General features: G+C 43.3%; 1 protein-coding gene across 2 annotated transcripts; it reads left to right on the forward strand.

Annotated features, from left to right (window-relative positions):
* Positions 1 to 183: 183 nt before the first annotated feature.
* COMMD6 (COMM domain containing 6) lies at positions 184 to 15,451 on the forward strand. Of its 2 annotated transcripts, none has more exons than XM_069758127.1 (7): positions 184 to 307; positions 3,736 to 3,794; positions 7,431 to 7,496; positions 7,977 to 8,053; positions 11,440 to 11,605; positions 12,461 to 12,613; positions 15,139 to 15,451. In XM_069758127.1, exons 1-7 carry the CDS (start codon positions 232 to 234, stop codon positions 15,187 to 15,189), a joined length of 648 nt encoding a protein of 215 aa, XP_069614228.1. In that variant the 5' UTR covers positions 184 to 231; the 3' UTR covers positions 15,190 to 15,451. The 2 variants fall into 2 exon arrangements, with proteins under 2 accessions (XP_069614228.1, XP_069614229.1); XM_069758128.1 differs by having other exon boundaries at positions 12,476 to 12,613.
* Positions 15,452 to 20,318: the final 4,867 nt, after the last annotated feature.

Below are 20,318 nucleotides of genomic sequence, written 5' to 3' on the forward strand. Positions count from 1 at the left end.
CCCATTTCTTTGCGTTCCAAGCCTCTTAATGAATGCGGCACATTGTTCTTTGATTCTGCTCTTCTGGACATCTTATATTGGCAGCTATGTAAAATGTTGGCCCCTGACCGATGCCCGGTACCGCGCTTGACGGCATCCTGATATAGGCTGTTGGTACAGAGAATTGGCCATTGTGGAGGGCAAGTGGTGCCCGGTTTAAAAATGGTGGTCTAATATGCTGACGCCGGTCACATGAGCTCACGTGACTTTTCGCGGGGTGTGGCGGGTTATATGGCTACGAGGGAGATGTATGATCTGTCAGAAGCTGGTATGTTGCTGCTAGTGTGGTGTACTCTAGTATGAGGGGGCTCCCTGCTGGGGTTCGGGGGGGGATCTTGCTGCTGGGGTTCGTGGGGGTCTGGGGAGGGCTCCCTGCTGGGGTATGGGGGGCTCGCTTCTGGGGAGAGCTCCCTGTTGGGGTTCGGGGGGGGGATCTTGCTGCTGGGGTATGGAGGGCTCCCTGCTGGGGGTTCGGGAGGGCTCGCTTCTGGGGATCTGCTGAATCACCAGCCTAAATGCAGTTTGATGAAGTTTGTTATTCCAGGCTATCGGCCGTATGTAGAAGCCTTAGGGTATGTGCACACGTGACGGATTTTGCTGCTAGGGTCAAAAGACACAGGTCATTGTTCATATGAGTCTAAAGATTGACACTTGAATTGATTATTGTGTTGCTATCCTTGGAGGACAGGGACGCAGTTTCATTGAACAATGTTTGCTAATATGTTACCCATTGTATAAGTCCATGTAGCAGGTTGACCTGCAAACAGTGAAGGACAAACTATGCAGATTGATTAAATACTGAAACAATGAGTTGACATCATTCCACCTTCCCCGTTACTTTAGATGATGGCCTGAACCACAAATGTGGATATAAAACAGGACCTATATCCTTATGCAGAGAGAATCTACAGAACAGCTGCCATGATACCTTGGCTCCAACTGGAGGAATACAGATTTGAGGGATTCTACAAGATGCCAGCTTAAGAGACTGCCGCCCTAGCTGGAGGAATACAGATCTGCTCCATTGAGCGTCACTGTACCCTCAAAGATGCTTGGAGAATCCAGGTTGGGAGACTTAGATCGCCTGGCCAAATGGAGACGTTTGGAGAAGCCATGTTGGGACATCCGGTCACCTGGCCTGTACCTCAATGGACTGTCAGCTTCCTAAGCTTGTCGTTACCTCCTGTGGGTGCCTGCCAAAAGCAGGGTGCCACTGGTGAGTGTAGTCTCCCCTGGAAGCCCCAGACTCGCAGCTATTTTAATCCTGGTGAGCCAGCAGAAGGATGAGACTATCCTTTGCACCATCTTGGATATTTGCTGGGACATTTCTATATGTTGTTGACTGTTGGTGGTTCAATAAATTATTGCCACACTGTTTTACCCTCACCCTTTGTTGTTAAAGTGATCTGCCCATGGGAAAGGAGTGTGGGTGTTCAGTGGGATAAACTCTGGTCCATGCGGTCCTTCTAAAGATAGCCGCGCCAGCAGACAAGAGCACCCACTGACCCTCATGTTTCCACACCGCACTTGGATGACATCTGAGGGCAGTGTGACTTTCACAGACTTACAGAAGGTGTACGTTTTGTTTTTTGTTTTGTTTTTTTGTCCCCCCCCCTATACTGATCTGAGAAAATCTGATCACACTATCACTCTGATCAGAGCGTGATTTGCATAATCAACCCTGTTCCTCAGATGAGAAAATATGCGGTTGTGTGATCTTGGCCTAACTCATTCTGAGGTTTGGAGTCCGGTGGACAGTACTAACCAGTAGTTGACACGTAAATAGAGAAAGCGGTCAATCATGATTGGGACCTTCTCTTGACTGCTAAGTTCAAAATCTACTAACATACAAGTTATATTGCATCTTTTCTCGCCCACATATACAGTGCCTTGCGAAGTATTCGGCCCCCTGGAACTTTTCAACCTTTTCCCACATATCATGCTTCAAACATAAAGATACCAAATGTAAATTTTTGGTGAAGAATCAACAAGTGGAACACAATTGTGAAGTTGAACAAAATGTATTGGTTATTTTAAATTTTTGTGGAAATTCAGAAACTGAAAAGTGGGGCATGCAATATTATTCGTCCCCTTTACTTTCAGTGCAGCAAACTCACTCCAGAAGTTCATTGTGGATCTCTGAATGATCCAATGTTGTCCTAAATGCCTAATGATGATAAATATAATCCACCTGTGTGTAATCAAGTCTCCGTATGAATGCACCTGCCCTGTGATAGTCTCTGGGTTCTGTTTGAAGCACAGAGAGCATCATGAAGAACAAGGAACACAACAGGCAGGTCCGTAATACTGTTGTGGAGAAGTTTAAAGCCGGATTTGGAAACAAAATGATTTCCAAACTTTAAAGATCCCAAGGAGCACTGTGCAAGCAATCATATTGAAATGGAAGGAGTATCATACCACTGCAAATCTACCAAGACCCGGCCGTCCCTCTAAACTTTCATCTCAAACAAGGAGAAGACTGATCAGAGATGCAGCCAAGAGGCCCATGATCACTCTGGATGATCTGCAGAGATCTACAGCTGAGGTGGTAGAGTCTGTCCATAGGACAACAATCAGTCGTACACTGCACAAATCTGGCCTTTATGGAAGAGTGGCAAGAAGAAAGCCATTTCTCAAAGATATCCATAAAAAGTATTGTTTAAAGTTTGCAACAAGCCACCTGGGAGACTTGTCAACATGTGGAAGAAGGTGCTCTTGTCAGATGAAATCAAAATCGAACTTTTTGGCAACAATGCCAAATGAAAAATGTTTGGCGTAAAGGCAACACAGCTCATCACCCTGAACACACCATCCCCCCTGTCAAACATGGTGGTGGCAGCATCATGGTTTGGGCCTGCTTTTCTTCAGCAGGGACAGGGAAGATGGCTAAAATTGATGGAAAGATGGATGGAGCCAAATACAGGACCATTCTTGAAGAAAACCTGTTGGAGTCTGCAAAAAACCTGAGACTGGGATGGAGATTTGTCTTCCAACAAGACAATGATCCCAAACATAAAGCAAAATCTACAATGGAATGGTTCACAAATAAATGTATCCAAGTGTTAGAATGGCCAAGTCAAAGTCCAGATCCAATCAAGAATCTGTGGAAAGAGCTGAAAACTGCTGTTCACAAACGATCTCCATCAAACCTCACTGAGCTTGAGCTCTTTGCCAAAGAAGCATGTGTCTCGATGTACAAATGATAGATATACCCCAAGCGACTTGCAGCTGTAATCGCAGCAAAAGGTGGCGCAACAAAGTATTAAGTTACAGGGGCCGAATAATATTGAACGCCCCACTTTTCAATTTTTGAATTTCCACAAAAATTTTAAATAATAAATTTCGTTCAACTTTACAATTGTGTTCCACTTGTTGTTGATTCTTCAGCAAAAATTTACATTTGGTATCTTTATGTTTGAAGCATGATATGTGGGAAAAGGTTGAAAAGTTCAAGGGGGCCGAACACTTTCAGGCTGTTGAGCCAATCCTATTCTATAATATCCTGCTGGCAGATCAGACTGAATGTTCTATAAAATAAGTGCTGTATTGAGAGATATGAGCAGGTGTAAAAGATCCTGGTCCAAACCCCTAATGTTGATTTCCGTTACTGATAACATATCACATGGAAATTAGCAGAGTGACATGTCCCTGCACTGACCCCAGGAATAACACATTTATTTTACCCTTTGATTGCAGGATTTGAAAAGTCAAGTGATTTGATGAAACTGTTGCCTCCTGATCTGTTTGCTGAACTGGTATGTGCCACTTCTGTCTGTTTTATTACATTGCTGCTTGTACGCGACATTTATTTAAAACTGAATTATATACAGCTGGGAAATAAGTCTGAGCTGAGGGGTTCTCTTGTCTAATGTATGGATAGAAGCAATAGGTATAGATTATATTTAAAACAACTTTTAATGTATGTATCAATTAAAATCGTCTAGTGCTCAATACCCTTTAAAGGGACACTGTCACCTGAATTTGGAGGGAACAATCTTCAGCCATGGAGGCGGGGTTTTCGGGTGTTTGATTCACCCTTTCCTTACCCGCTGGCTGCATGCTGGCTGCAATATTGGAATGAAGTTCATTCTCTGTCCTCCATAGTACACGCCTGCGCTGTGCAAGATTGCCTTGTGCAGGCGTGTACTATGGAGGGCAGAGAATGAACTTCAATCCAATATTGCAGCCAGCATGCAGCCAGCGGGTAAGGAAAGGGTGAATCAAACACCCGAAAACCCCGCCTCCATGGCTGAAGATTGTTCCCTCCAAATTCAGGTGACAGTGTCCCTTTAAGCACAAATAAGAGAAAAAAGCCGTAGGTATCTCTAAACAATAATTCCCATAGTCCTAATTCAAAGAAGGCTGCTGTCACTTCAAAAATACAGCAATTACATATTCAAATGTGGAATACCACAGAAGAAAAGAAGTGAAGAAAAAATAGTATTAAAAATATGTTTATTTATAAATATTTTAAAATGAGAGTAAATTTACAAAAAGACACCAAAAGGGGGGAGGGGGGTGTAAACCACCAGACAGAAAAGAGGGAATAGCACAGCACAAATCCACCAGGTTAATGAAATGAAATTAACCAGATTATATCATAAAAAGATAAAAATTGTGATGATAGAAATTGAAAGAGGCAGGCAAAGGTACACAACAATCATATACATACACCTACAGGAAATAAATCAAATCCAAGATATCCCATACGTTTGGTCTTCCCAGTAAAGAAAAGTATGGAGTATGTAACCAGCAATACAACATATGGTTGTTAACAAACTGGGGAGTGAAAACACTATATACGCCAAAAAGGAGAAGTACCAAGAGGGGGGGAAAATCCCCTATTAAGGGCTGATTACCTGCAGTTTAAGATTTAAATTTGGTGGTGCCTTCCAGAGGCGTGAAAGAAGAATCTATCGAAACGCGCGTGGGGGTTTATACTAGACCTGTGTAAGTCTACGGAGGTAAATATGTTCCGATGATTATGGCATAGTTAAGTCTAAACCCGCTAATATTGCATGCACCCAGGCACTTTTTTAGGAGTTTCTATTTAGGTCATTGTACCATGAAGCAAACTATCATGTCAGTTACCGATAAGCCTATGTGCCTTTAAAAATGCTACTATTGCATCTACTTTTCCCATGTCGTATGGGCTATAACGGGCAGCTAGTCTTATATTTATGCACATTGGCACTTTAATATAGGGTTTTTTTCTTCAGGCAACTCATTGGACCTATAACCTATAAATTGGTGTGATAATAGTTATGGAATAGGCTACTTGTGGCTTACCGTAGTAATTAGTATATAGAGGTCACCATTCAGGCATCCGTTTAGTCATATGGGACTGGTTATTGGATTGGAGGTATTTGCACATTTATGTGATTGTATATGTTGAATGATGATTTTATCTATTTGTCATAAATAAATTTATATTTTTGAACCAAAACATTCTGTGGCCTGTTTAATATCTTAGGAGGCCCCTTTTGAATCAGATTTCTGGCAATAGCCTGCATTTTTCATATAGGATAAAAATGCATAAAAAAATCTACATGTGAACATTCACGATGAACAGACTACCCAAACGCCTCCTGTCACCTCTGGAGAGGGCAACGTTCCATCACACTGGAAACCACACAGATCACATATATGTTTCATCTAGAGCAAGAAGTGTTATTCATAAACAGTGTCATTAAAAATCAACACTTTATTCAATATAAAATCATACATACAAGATTGAAAAAGGTGCCTCAAAGCAAACCGTGGGAAAACCACTAAATGGCCGATATCACAGAATTAGCATAGCGGTCCTATAATCTATATCTAGAATTAGCATAGCGGTCCTATAATCTATATCTAGAATTAGCATAGCGGTCCTATAATCGTTCTTTAAAGTAAAATAAACCATGAGTATGCAAATATTATAAAGATAATGAAGTATCAGGAACACTATGATCTCATGCTTCGATAGTTATTTTTATGGTTATTCCAATGCATTTCAAATCTGAATACCACAGTGAGAAGAACCCAATAATACTCTGTTAGAGGAAATTAATATGTTTAATACTCGGTGAAACGACGTTGGGTTTCTCACCACTAGATTGTGGCGCCAACGCTATTCAAAATAAATGGCTGCCTATACTTCCTAGTTCAAAGTATTGCATTTATGACAAATACAGTGAGTGTTAGAAGCCTCAATGATTAATGCAGGAGAATCCCTCTTCATACGGTATCCATGTCTGAATGCACACTCAGCAGGTTGTTATTCAATGCTATATAGAAATGTCCGCCCTCCACAAGCTAAGAGAAGTACATAAATTCCGGCTGGCAAGTTGATGGTAACTGCCCGTTGTCTCCCTTCACCCCAGTTCTGTGGTATCGGCCATTTAGCGGTTTTCCTATGGTTTGGTTTGAGGCACCTTTTTAAATCTTATATGTATGTTTCAATATAAAATCAATCAAGTGTTGATTTTTAATTACTGTTTATGAATAACACTTTGGGAACAAGCTGCGACATACAGCTCTGGCAAAAATTAAGAGACCACTGCAAAATGTTCAGTTTGTCTGATTTTTCTCTTTATAGGTATATTTTTGAGTAAAATGTAAATTGTTCATTTATTCTATAGACTACTGACATGTCTCCAAATTTCCAAGCAATACATTTTGTATTTTGTTTCTGAAAAGGAGAAATGTTCAAAATTAAAAAAAAACAAAACACTGCTTTTAGACGTAAAATAATGCAAAGAAAACAAGTTCATAATCATTTAGAAACAACAACAAAATAATGTTTTACCTCAGGAAGAGTTCAGAAATCAATATTTTGTGGAATAACCACCTTTCATGCGTCTTGGCATGCTTTCCACCAGTCTTTCACACTGCTTCTGGCCCAATAATGTAAGCAGTTCTTCTTTGTTTGATGGCTTGTGACTATCCATCATCCTCTTGATTACATTCCTGAGGTTTTCAATGGGGTTCAGGTCTGGAGATTGGGCTGCCCATGACAGGGTTTTGATATGGTTTGTCCAGAGCTGTATGTCCTGTGATTTATGAGAACATCAACCATTGATCCTTGTTTTGCCGTGTGCGGCAATGTCCATCTTCCAATCTTTCCAAGATCCCATTATTTTCCTGAGATGTCTCCATATTTCCTTATACCCCTTTCACTGCTCTGTAAGATTTGCTGTAGAACAATGGTCGTTCGGTAGTTGTCCTCAAGTTTCATTGGGAAGTGGAGTTTTGCAATGGCATCAAAGCCTGGTAAGGGCACATGAGTCCTGGCAACTTTACCCCAATTAATGGGGAAATGATGGCATATCCTTTTGTTATTTCATCACTTGTTATAGTGGGAAAACCTATTTTGACGAACATTTTCCCTCATTTTCATCTTCTTTCAGTGCCAACAAAGTATTCAGCATCTCCAATGTCAGAACACGGGTGTAGATCAGACACTTATCTGTCAGGTAAGAACTAATGAATGGTTAATGGGGCTTGTTACGTGCTGACTGTAATATATTATTACATAAACTTGCAGTTACAGTGTATAGTTCTGGTGGTTTTCATTAGCAACATGTATATTGTGGGCCCTGTACATCAAAATTGCCTTTTGTGGCAGAAAACTCCTCATCAGGAGATGCACAAGCCTATTCTTGGCTTCCTTTAACCCTGCTATAACAAGGTGCACTGTACTGTACGTGGCCACCGTGGACAGGCTTGGTGCTAGCAATCCTGTTTCCCCGATCCTTGGGGAAATCTATCGATCCCCGGCCACTTCTCCAGACGTTATCTCATATGTAGTATACAATAATTGTCATGTTTTTGTAACTTTTGTTGTGTTGTGTCTTATTTCATCTGAGGTGAAGCTGGTCTAGAGATTGTGCTCTCCTGTTCCCAGAAAGCAGTGGATTATGGCAGCTGGCTAACTGTGTCTTTCTCGTTAATAGAGGTTTCAAGCAGCCGGAGTGGACACAAACGTAGATGAAGTTAGAAATGTTATAAATGCAGTGAACTATCTCTTCAGGTCAGTATGCCGGACCGCGGTGCCGAGGGCCCGTAGGCAGAGTGGACACTACAGCTGCATACAAAAGCCAGTTTTGAATTCTGACCCTAAAAACGCAGAGTGTCGACTGTAATATACAGGTAGCTTCCTGCCCACACCACAATTGTGATGTACAGTTATGGTGGGTTTTTGGTGAAATCAAGTTCTCCTCTATAATTTTATTTCTCTAGTGCTAACATATTCCACAGCCCTATACAAATCAAAGGGGACACGTACAAGCAAAATAGGACATATTGCAGCAATACAATATTCGACAATTAAAGCAAAGCGTGAGGGCCCTGCTTACAATCTGAGACTACAAGACAGGTGATAACTTATTGATAGGTGGGGGTCCGACCTCTGGAACCCACACTGATCGGCAGAGGTTTGGGGTTTCCAAGCATTGCGCTCGGCTTTTTCTATTAATCTCACAGAGAATGAATGGAGTGGCGATCAGACATTTAACGTGTTTCTCCATTTTGAAAGGGGGATAGAAGTGCCTCGTGGGGAATAAAAGTTCCACATTCTGCCTATGGTGAGACAAGCCGCCCATTTGTACTGTCTATCCTCTTGTTTTCGCCGGAGATTTCCTTTAAAGAGAACCTGTCAGCAGGATTTGGCCTTATAAACTAAATGCATGGCCATAATGGCACTGTGATGTTGATTAATTTGATACCTGATGTGAAGGGATTTGCTCAGTGGCTGTTCAATACTCACTTTGTGAAGTTTTGATAAAATTACGTCTTGTGTGCGTCGTGGTGTAACGTGGGGTCTTCTGGTTCTGCACCCACGCCTACCCCATCTGCTTCTTGTGCAGACCATTGATTATTCAGTGACCTGCCTACTTTTTAACATTCCCCACCATCATTGTGTGGGCGGCACATGTGCAGTGTGACATGGCGCCCTGTGTGCGGGACTTCAATAAAATGGCTCTGGAGGTGGTACATGCACAGATGGAGACTTTGGCTCAGTACATTTTTCACAATAATGACGCTGTGGAATTTTATAAAGGAGGCAGGTAACTGAATAATCACCTGCATAAGAAGCAGAGGAGGCTGGTGGGGGAGGGGGTCGGAGAACCAGAAGAAGACCCTGCCCCATGTCCCACCCCAAATCACACTGCAGAACATCGTGCACTGAGCAGATCCCTTCACATCAGATAAATTAATCAGCATCACTGTGCCATTATGGCCTTGTCTTCAGTTTATAGGGCTAAATCCTGCTGTCAGGTTCTTTCAATGCATCTCTGCCACTGCTTAATACTATGTCACAGGACAGGGAGGGGTTAATCTTTCAAGTATTTACTCTAATTGAAATGATCTTGTTTAGTTATAGCAAAGAGAACAAGATATCTCCATACACATGAATAATCCCACATACAAGGGACAAATACTGCCACACCATGGACAGGCTACATATTACCCCTATATAGTGACCGAGTAATACCGCCATACAGATCATAAGCCTAAACTACAGCACTAACACTGAAATTGTCACCAGAGGCTCTGTAGATAATATATAGTGTATAGATAAATCCACCCACTCGTGAGGTTTCCCATTGAAGTCCTTCATCTTTGCTTCTCTTCATCCAGTGCAGGTTGGTGTGATGTCCCCCAGCCACGTCTTATACCTGCACCATGTAATACACAGACCGTTATGGCGGATCACCTCCAGAGCACGATCCCACTGTCCTACCTCTACTAAACTGCATCAGGAGGAAATGTGCCACTCTGGTGCCCTACACAGTATCAGTATCCTCCTTTTTGTCATCCACCCCCCCCCCCCCTCCACAGTAACAGTATCCCCCAAATTAAACTTTATTACACTAGTGATGTCCCCGTTTTTACCACCTCACCGTAGAAATGACCCCCAATACAGCATTAATGCATATGCCCCCTTATGTGGTGCCCGTGTGATAGTAAAATTCCTCTTTGAGGCCTCATGTAGTGAGAATGTATCCTCAAATACAGCAGTAATGCCCCCTCCGCAGTGGCACCAGTACAGTAGTAACATACACCTTTTCTGCCCCCCATGCAGTAATAGCATCCACCTTTTATGCCGCAGTACAGTGGCAACGTCACAAATTGCCACCCCATACATTAACAGTAATATTTGAGGACATAAGGGGGGCAATGCTAATGTAAGGAGCTACATTGTTAATGCCCTCCCTTGTGGCCACATACAGTAATAATGTCCCCCAATCTGGCCCCCACACAGTAATGTCCCCAATTCTGGCCACAAAGCACTAATAATGTCTCCAACCAAATTCTGTTTCCAATTCAGTAATAGTCTCCACTGTCTGGCTCCATACAGCAATTATGTCCCTCATTCTGGCCCCATTACAGTAATGCTGCCCCCCATTATGGTGCTGTTTATATAGCAATCCTTTCACCCTCCCCTCTCTAAGAATGGTCAGCTCTACCTTTCTCCTCCGTATCCTGACGCGGAAGGCCGCTGGCCTCTGATAGGATGGTGGCTTCCCTGCTCTGTCGGATATCCAGCTGAAGGTAGCCTTGGCACCAGCAGGCCCCCTCTGCCATGGGCATGGTCGCACCCTCTGAACTGTTCCTAATCAGTGTCTCACTTAAGGATTCCGGTAGCCCACACCAAGCCTATAAGTGTGTGATTATTATACTAGAAGGTTGGACTACACGGTGCAGTAAATGGCCGATATGATGGATCGGTAGGTGTATGGAAGATGTGGCGGATCTGTACAGATCAGCTGATAATGGCATGTCCATGAGATTGTACCAAGCATCAAAAACCACTAACCGTTTTGTCACCTACATATTTATAGGGTGTCTGTTACCACAAAATGTCACTTACAAGATGATGTGCTTGGTTTGAACAGTCAGTCGGAATTACAGTCCTACTTTAGTGTCTAAATCTGTTGCTGATTTTGACAGAAATTGTTCTTCATTCCAAAATGATGTGTGCAGTGCACCCTAGGCACGGCCAAGCAGGTAAGTACCCCTCCCCCCTTTGGTTTTCCATCGAGCTCTGCCCTCTTTTCCCTTGATTGACAGCTCTGGCGTTACAGGAGTAGGAGGAGCGTGCAGCGAGCTGGCTGACAGCACCCAGGGTGCACCGAGCACTTCATCAGAATGGATTCTGGCAAGCAAAGCACTAAAGCCAGGGTTTATATCGGGGCTCTGTCCCTTACGAGGTGCTGTGCTTGGTTTGAACAGTCGCTTTGTGCTGACAGACTCCTTGTAATGCTGGCACGTGACTTGGCCTCATACATGGATATAGTTCCCACTGTGTACACAACACATTGGCACCCTCTGACTGCACAGTCGGCATTTTGTGCAGATTTTCAGCATTTTTTTGTCTAATTTTTGCACTGCTACATTGTTCTTTCTTTACAGCAATGCTGCAAAACACAGACTACCCACAGAGACATTACTGAACACTGTCACAAGTCATTACAAGCTCCCGAAGCCGACTCTGCAGGTCATTCGCCATGTGTGGAACGAAGAGGGTAAGAAGCTGTGCGACATTGAATGTTCCAGGGGCCTGTTACCGGCTGCACAGGTGAGGTGTTGGGCTGGGGCACATCGCATGTATGGCCGCTTACTGTAAAGCTGCTATTAGCTGACGCGTGACCCGTAATTCATGGGTATGTGTATGTGGCGGCCTTATGAGTGTGTGCACCCATGTAGTGACTGCACCCTGGCAGGGGGCATCTGATGATGGCACATGCTGTTTGCCATAAATGTCTGATCAATTCTGGTCCCGCTACTGTCCCCTCATATATAATTAGTGATCGCCTGCCCATCCAGTGATGAGCCCACATCTGTCAGCCACTTATGGCAGGTCCTGACCATATGGAATAAATGCCTCCCATAAACTCCTTAATGGAACATTAAAGAGTCTGTCACAAGGGTTTTACTATTGAAACTGGTGCTATGGCTGTATCAGTCTTATTAGAATATTAAAGAAGTGCCAGGGGCAGAGGAAACAAGCGATGAAGTGTCATGCCAATGAGCCTGGGAGTGCAGGGAGGCCGTTTACATGGTGCACGTCGGGCTCCTACGTGTCTTCTCCGCCCCGACACGTCGGACTAGGAGTGGTGCAGATGTTCCTCTAGCTCCAGCCGATCTTCAGCTTTCCTTTAGGAATAACAAGAGATGGTGGGGCCACAATGATTAGGAAGATGAGGGTCCACCCGTGGCATTTCTGCAGTTATAAGATGAGTGGAGATTGTGTAACATTTCTGCTATTTCTTAAATTAAAAGAATTCCTCACATTTTAAATAAGACCCTTTTTTTGATCAATGTCGAAAGTCTCACAATTAAATCCTGTGTATTATTTTCACTACTATTATTTTTTATTACCGTCTGCAGGATCCTTAAAGTTACACAAACGTTGTATTATTTTCAATTGCAGCTTCTTGATTTTCAGTGGAAAATTGGAATGGCCATCAGTTCAGATGGCTGCAAATCTCTAAATCATCCTTATGTCACTGTGGAATTGAAAGTTGCAGAACATTCTGGCCAGGTGCAGAACAAGGTCTTTGAGATGACTATTCCCGAGTTCCAGGTATGTACAGATGCTTTTCATCATGGTATGAGACTTAAAGGGAATCTGACACCAGATTTTTGCTTCCTGATCTGAGAGCAGCATAATATAGGGACAGAAACCCTGATTCTAGCGATCTGTCACTGACTGGACTGTTATCTGTAGTTTTCATAAAGTTCCAGTTTTAGCAGGAGATTGTCACTAACTGACTAGTAAACCTGTTGCCAGGCAGTCCAACCGCACCCCCACCACTAATTAGCAGCTTTCTGCCTATGCACAGTGCACACAGAAAGCAGCCAATCAGTGGTGTGTGTGGGGTTATACAGATCTCGGCATTCAGAGATTGGTAGATCTACAGCAGAGAAAACCGATTTTAATCAAAACTGCAGCAACTAGTAAAGTGAGTGATGCAGCGCTAGAATCGGGGTCTATGCCCCTACTTCATGCTGACCTCAGATGGGGGAGCAAAAACCTGCCTTTTTAAGGCCAAAGTCACACTAATGTTTAAAAATTTGGTCCAATGTTGATCCAGAAAAGTAGGATGAGTGTCATGTGAGTACAATGCAATTTTAAGAAAGTATCATCCTTGTGACATGCAATGCATTATTAACATCAACATCAACATGCAGTAATTCTGTCATTTCATACTAACTAATAAAACAATGTTATATACAGATATTGATGTCATTGAGATATATAATCAGTGCTGTGCATGTGTAGCTTACTGTACACGTATTTAGCTAATGAATGAAAAAAATGGCATGGGGTCCCCAATATTTTTCGTAACCTGCTGAGGGAAAGCCGGCAGCAGGGGGCTGATGTTTATAGTCTGGCTATGGGGTAATAAACTGTTGTGAATTCAGCTTTTGGGCTCCCTCCGGTGGTTGTAGAGGGTAATGCAGTTGTGCCTGGACTGCAGGAGTGGACAGGTGTATCTACTAATTGCAAAACTGACTGGGGTATATAGCTTTGCAGGATCCTTTAGTCTGTGCCAGTTGTCCATTGTTCTTGAAGGATTCACTTCCCTGCTGGTCACTCCGGTTTGCTGTGTTTTTCTACAAAGATAAGTCCTGGCTTTGTTTTTGCTGTCCACCTGCTGTGGACTTAATAGTTCTGTGCATTTTCATGTTTTTTTCTTGTCCAGCTTAGTCTGTGAAGGATTTTTTTGCAGCCTAGCTATTTCTCTGGAGATGCAGATATACCCCCCATGTCTTTAGTCAGATGTGGTGATTCGTATTTTCTGCGGTGGATATTTTCTAGTGTTTTTATACTGACCGCATAGTACTCTGTTCTAATCTTTCTTTTTAGCTAGTATGGCCTCCTATGCTAAAATCTGATTTCATATCTGCGTATGTTATTTCCCTCTCCTCTCACAGTCGATATTTGTGGGGGGCTATCTATCCTTTGGGGATTTTCTCTGAGGCAAGATAGGTTTCCTGTTTCTGTCTTTAGGGGTAGTTAAATCTTAGCCTGTGCCAAGGGGTCTAGGGAGTGTTAGGTACCCCCCACGGCTACTTCTAGTTGCGCTGCTAGGTTCAGGGTTTGCGGTCAGTACAGGGACCACCTTCTCCAGAGTCCGTCTCGTGCTGCTCCTAGGCCACCAGATCATAACAATAAACATGGAGCTTCTCTGGTTATTAATATCAGCTCACTGCTGTCTACTTAGCATTTACTGGTTATTAACAAGGGGTGATTCCCCTATTAAAATCCAGCAAAGGCTAGGTAGACAATTGCAATCTGATATTAATAGCTTAGGAACAGGTCATGGATGTTGGTCTCCTACCAGACTAAAAATGCCCTTCCCACTTGCCCTGGGGTGGTGGCATGTGGGGTAATAGTATTGGAGTTGGACATCAAGCCCAGGGGTTAGTGATGTAAAGGCGTCTATAAGACAGCCACATAGTCATGTAATAAAGACAAACAGAGTAAAGTCCTTTATTTGAAAGAAAAACCTCTCCAACCCTGCTTTACCCGTTTATTAATATCCGCTCAGCCCGGCATCCAGGAGACACTTGAGCTGCGTTCTTCGAGCGATGCTAAGTGCCGAGTGCTGAAGTCAGTAAGGTGGCTGGAGTTAATAGCCAAGGAACTGCGGGCACCTTATTGACGTCACCGCTTGCTGCGTGAGAAATTGAATGGTAAGCCCTCGCTGCAGCTTTAATTTTGCTGGAGACATTGGGACATATTTATCAAGCTAAATGTGCTGGATTTCTAGTATAAAATTCTAATATAATTTGCAAGAAAAACCTGTTTTTGCCAACTGATAGGTGGTGTAAACTTAGTCTGAAATGTAGACACATGTATCGAACATGGACCTCTTTCATAAACTTCACGCCTTTTCAGATGATGCGAGTCTAAGCTTGCACTATGTAAGAATGAGATAGTTTTGATAAATGTTCCCCATTGTGCTCATGTTCTCGAGTACTAACTGGTCACACACAGAACAGACCTGACAATACTTCCCTGTGACATAGTAGAGTAATAGTGTAATCCAGATTTCTACGACTTGTGCTGATGTATTGTCTTGTCTCTTATTCTTTTTGCAGCATTTCTCTAAGCAGTTCAGGGAGATGTCGGCAGCTCTGGAGAACGTTTGATGCAATATAGACCCAGGTTTACTGTAACTGCCATTATTACACAAGGAAAATGATTGAAGTTTCAGGATATAATTCCCGAATGTGGACATGTAATACTGCTTTATCTGCTAACCTTTCTGTAAATGTTCTGCCCTATTCATATTGCCTTTCTGCCGTGTGTTCAGGGGTTTCGTCCGAGTCCCATTTATTTTGTACCTGTGACGGAGCTATAGATTGCTGCGAAACGGACAGAAATGAAATAAACTGCAATCTTTTCCTAAAAGTGTCTCTTTTCGGGCATACAGTACACAGAAACATAGTCCACGGTTTCTTCTGAGATTTCATCTCAATCTCATTTTTAGGGGAATTCAGACAAAACCACCAGATGCACTGCATGTGAACAGGGCTGTAAATATTTGTCAGCCTTCAGTAAGTCAGCACTTTATAAATGTATGTACTATTGCACCCAGGGATGGGGTGTTCCGAGCTGGCGTTGGACACTGTCCGGAAATACACCTTGTATAATTACACCAAGTCCAGGACTGGTTGCTACCATAGTGTTGTGGCCATGACTTGTGTGCCAAAAGTAATCACAACAGCCTGTCGGGCTGGGAAGTGCCATAGTTTTAATACAGCTTTCTAATGGCATACCAGATTCATCACTTTATAAAGGGCAACCTGTAGATCAATACTAGGGTCTGTCTGATGACATTTTCCATGTGCATAAGGAGCATATTGTCATCTCATATTATACAGTGCCTTACTGATCACTGTTGGCTTATATACCTTCCATCTGGCTCGATGGTTATAGAAAGGATTCTATTAAAGAATTATTTAAAAGGGAATCTGTCACCCCAAAAATGGCCTATAAACTAAGGCCACCGCCATCAGGGGCTTATCTACAGCATTCTGTAATGTTGTAGATAAGCCCCCGATGTATCCTGAAAGATGAGAAAAAGAGGTTAGATTATACTCACCCAGGGGCAGTCCCGGTTCTGTTCCGGTCTAGGCCTCTCTGACCTTTCCCGGCACCTGCGCACTGCAGTACTTTGCTCTGCCCTCAGCAGGGCAGATAAAATACGCCTGCGCCGGAGCCGCAGCAAGAAGAGGACGTCATCATATGAAGATGGGAGGCGCCAGACCGCGACGCCCATCGGACCAGAACAGAACCGGAATCTAACCTCTTTTTCTTATCTTGCAGGTTACATCGGGGGCTTATCTACAGCATTACAGAATGCTGTAGAACAGGGGTGTCAAACTGCATTCCTCGAGGGCTGCAAACAGGTCATGTTTTCAGGATTTCCTTGTACTGCACAGGTGATAATTTAATCACCAACTCATTATTTGTGTAGGTGATTAAATTATCACCTGTGCAGTACAAGGAAATCCTGAAAACATGACCTGTTTCCAGCCCTCGAGGAATGCAGTTTGACACCCCTGTTGTAGATAAGTCCCTGATGCCTGTGGCCTTAGTTTATAGACCATCTTTGTGGTGACAGATTCCCTTTAAAACAGTGAAACAAGATTTAAAAATAAGGAGAAGGGGAGAGAATCCTGTGCAAAAGTAATCACTAAAATATATAAATAGATATACTCTAGTAATATACACAAACAGTATCCAGTCATAAAGTGCAGATGTAATAGATTGTTTAGTGACCTCTAGTGGTCAGGACAGATGGTAAGAATCAAATACAGGCAGCATAGTGACTGGGAAATGGTAATAACTCTTGAATAGAGTTGAGCGACTTTTACTTTTTTAGGATCGAGTCGGGTTTCGCGAAACCCGACTTTGTCAAAAGTTGGGTCGGGTGAAATCAGCCGATTATTGCGAAAAGTCGGGGGCCGACCGAAACACGAAACCCAATGCAAGTCAATGGGGAATCAAAGTCGGCAGTGAGTGGAGGACAGGAAAACACCTACAGTGCCCATTTTCATGCCAAAAACATCAATTCTTATTACTTAAGCTTGTCAATCTTAATTTACTTTATAATAATAGTTAGGCATTGAAAACGGGGTCATTTGGCTAACGTTGTGGGGGGGTAGGGCTGGCTCAAGATTTTTGTGGGCCTAGGAAATGTGGAATACGTCACGGTGGTGGAGCAGGGAGAGGTAAGTATTTCAACTTTGCAAGTGCTGCGATCCTGAGCCAGCAGGGGGGGCCCACTAGTTGGCACTGGGCCCCTCATAGTACGGCGGTGTGTTTGACGGCGGGGGCGCCTCCCACTGCCAGAGACACTTTTGCGTACTATGAGGGGCCCTGTGCCAGTGACGTCGCCAACGAGTATCCCCCCCCCCCCCCCGCACCTGATGAAGGAACCTGCACTTTCATCTGCACCTTCCTCTTTGTGCCCGTGTAAGGTGGTATAGTATGTGGGAAGGGGAACCTGATTTTCAGCAGGGTCAGATTCTGGCTGTGTAGAGTGCAAGGAGAATGTAGTGGTCTGGGTCAATGTACCAGCAGACTCATCTAGCAGTGGCTGTGCAATGGGCAGGATGAGGAGGAAACACAGATATAGGCCCAAAATAATAAAGTGGGCTAAATGCAGTTCAAAATTGGTAACAGGACTAAACAGGCGGCATTGCTTTGTTCAGTGGAGGAAAACAGTAATGAGTGGCGCAGATACAGTTAGTAGGCCCAAATAATAAAGTGGGCTAAATGTCTGCCAAAAAATTGTTCATAAATAAACAGGTGGCATATCTAGGTACAGGGGTGGGCTCCTCTGCTGAGTAGTAGACAGTGGTAGATGGCACAAAGTATTAACTGGTCTAAATAGAGGCCAGGGCCCCTGTATATTTTAACTATCATCTATCATTTCAACAAATTTGTATTGGCAGTGCCATTGAAGGATTTAACAGCACAGACTACACAGTGGTGGAGCAGGGAGAGGTAAGTATTGCAAGTGGTAGAGCACTGTTTGAGCTTGGGGGGAACACTCTCGTGGGCGGCGGTACTGGCACAGGGCCCCTCATATTACGACGGTGTGTCTGACTTTGGTTTTGCACCACCACCATCAGAGACACTTCATTGTACTATGAGGGACCCTGTGCCAGTGTCGTCGCTCAAGAGTTGGCCCACCCATCTGTCCAGGCAAACGGCACTCGCACGGGTGCTTGTGCCAGGTGGTGACCACGGCCCTGTGGGGGGAGTCAGCCCACTTAGGGAAGTATAAAAATGGCCTATGGTGGACATTCAGCAGCTGCAAATGGCGGAATTGGAAAAGTCAGTAAGAGGAGGCCAAAAGCAAGACATTTTTCAGGCAAGCTACGTGTCAGCAGGGGAAGGTGGGGCAAAATAATTTGAAATCCATGATTGGTTTATTTTTATGAAGGTTCGATCATCCGGCTTTAAAAGCTGCTTTCCTACTCCCAGATAAGGGAGCCTTCGAGGCCTTGTGTAGCCAGACGATGACGCTGGCTCAACACCTCCAGCCTTAGGTGCTAATGTGCTTTTGCCACTACCACCAGATCCACCACCAGTACCAGCTGGCAACCACCGCCCACGGGCTCTTCCACCAGACTTCCTCATTTTTTGGAAAATCTAACCAAAATAACAACCGTTATATGGTACTGTAAAACAAGGTAGAAGGTGTATATAAACTTGTTGAGAATTTAAATCTCCCTTTTTTGGGGGGAGACTGAACCAAAACTCAGGCCCAGTGCATAAAACAACACAATGTAAGTGGCAGAAAGTGGCTGGCTGACATACGACAAACTAACAGGACTGCAGTATATCCACTTTGTGAGAATTTGAATCTCACTTTTTTGGGGGGAGACTGAACCAAAACTCAGGCCCTGTGAATAAAACAACACAATGTAAGTGGCAGAAAGTGGCTGGAAGATATATGAAAAAATACAAGGACTGTAGTACAATTTCAATCTCCCTACAATGATCTCAGGAAAAGTATGGCAGCAATAGAAAGGACTGCTGCACACAAAAGTGTGGACAAATAAACAAGGTAACTGTGCTGAAAGAAGCAACAGGATTTTTGCTTTTAAAAAAGCAGTTGGTTTGCACAGCGGCATGCAAACAGCAATGCAGCTATCAGGGAGCCTTATAGGACAGCCTAATAAGCTACAGAGCTGATGCACAAAAATATAGCCTCCACTGTCCCTGCAAAAAAATGGTGGTGTTGGACAGTGGAAATCGCTACAGCACAAGCAGTTTCGGGGTTAATCTTCCCTCCCTAACTATATCCCTTCTTCTGATGAAGCTGCAGCAACCTCTCCTTATGCTACGATCGGCAGAAGTAAGATGGCGGTCGGCGTGCACGCCCCTTTATAGCCCCTGTGACGCCGCAGAAAGCAAGCCAATCACTGCCATGCTCTTCTCTAAGATGGTGGGGACTGAGACCTATGTCATCACGCTGCCCACACTCTGCATCCTCCTTCATTGGCTGAAAAATGGCGCTGAAAGCGTCATACGAAATGCAACTTTGGCGCGCAGATTGCCGACCTCATGGCCGATCCCACACTAGGATTGGGTCGGCTTTCATGAAACCCAACTTTGCCGAAGGTCGGCGATTTTTGAATTTGTTCGATCCGTTGCGCTCAACCCTACTCTTGAATGCTTCAACAAATAATACTGATTTTGACATTGTTTTTTTTTCGTGGCACATTATAATTTATGATAATGGTTAATCTAAGTCGATATTTTTTATAAATAAAAACAAAACAGAAATTTGACAGAAATGTAAAAAATATTAGCAAATTTCAAACTTTGAATATCCCTTTAATCCAGATAGTCATACCACATAAAAACATTAATAAATAACATTTCCCTCATGTTTGCTTTACATCAGCACCATTTTTTAAATGTTCTTTTATTTTATTACATTTTGAAACCTCCTAAAATGTTATCAGTAATTTTTCATTTTTTCAAGGAAATTTACAAAATGTATTTTATTTAGGGACCTATCTAGGTTTGAAGTGACTTTGAGGGTCCTATCTATTGGAACACCCCAAAAAGTGATACCATTTTAAAAACCACACCCTTCGACATATTGAAAACCGCTGTCAGGTAGTTTACTAACCCTTCAGGTGATTTTCAGGAATTAATACAAAGTGGCATAACAGGAATGAAAAAGTGTATTTTACTACCTAAATGCTTCTAACTTCTAAATAGGTCATTCTATCCGGCAGACTCTAAGGTC

Source organism: Ranitomeya imitator, chromosome 3 (genome assembly GCF_032444005.1).
Source record: "Ranitomeya imitator isolate aRanImi1 chromosome 3, aRanImi1.pri, whole genome shotgun sequence".
NCBI classification, from domain to species: Eukaryota; Metazoa; Chordata; class Amphibia; order Anura; family Dendrobatidae; genus Ranitomeya; species Ranitomeya imitator.

What these genes read in the sequence shown, in the direction of transcription:
- COMMD6 (XM_069758127.1), top strand. Translation starts at nt 232, where the DNA reads ATGAGCTCACGTGACTTTTCGCGGGGTGTGGCGGGTTATATGGCTACG. An exon ending in GTATGATCTGTCAGAAGCTG is followed by an intron (nt 308 to 3,735) that starts GTATGTTGCTGC and finishes CTTTGATTGCAG; the next exon opens with GATTTGAAAAGTCAAGTGAT. An exon ending in TGACTATTCCCGAGTTCCAG is followed by an intron (nt 12,614 to 15,138) that starts GTATGTACAGAT and finishes TTCTTTTTGCAG; the next exon opens with CATTTCTCTAAGCAGTTCAG.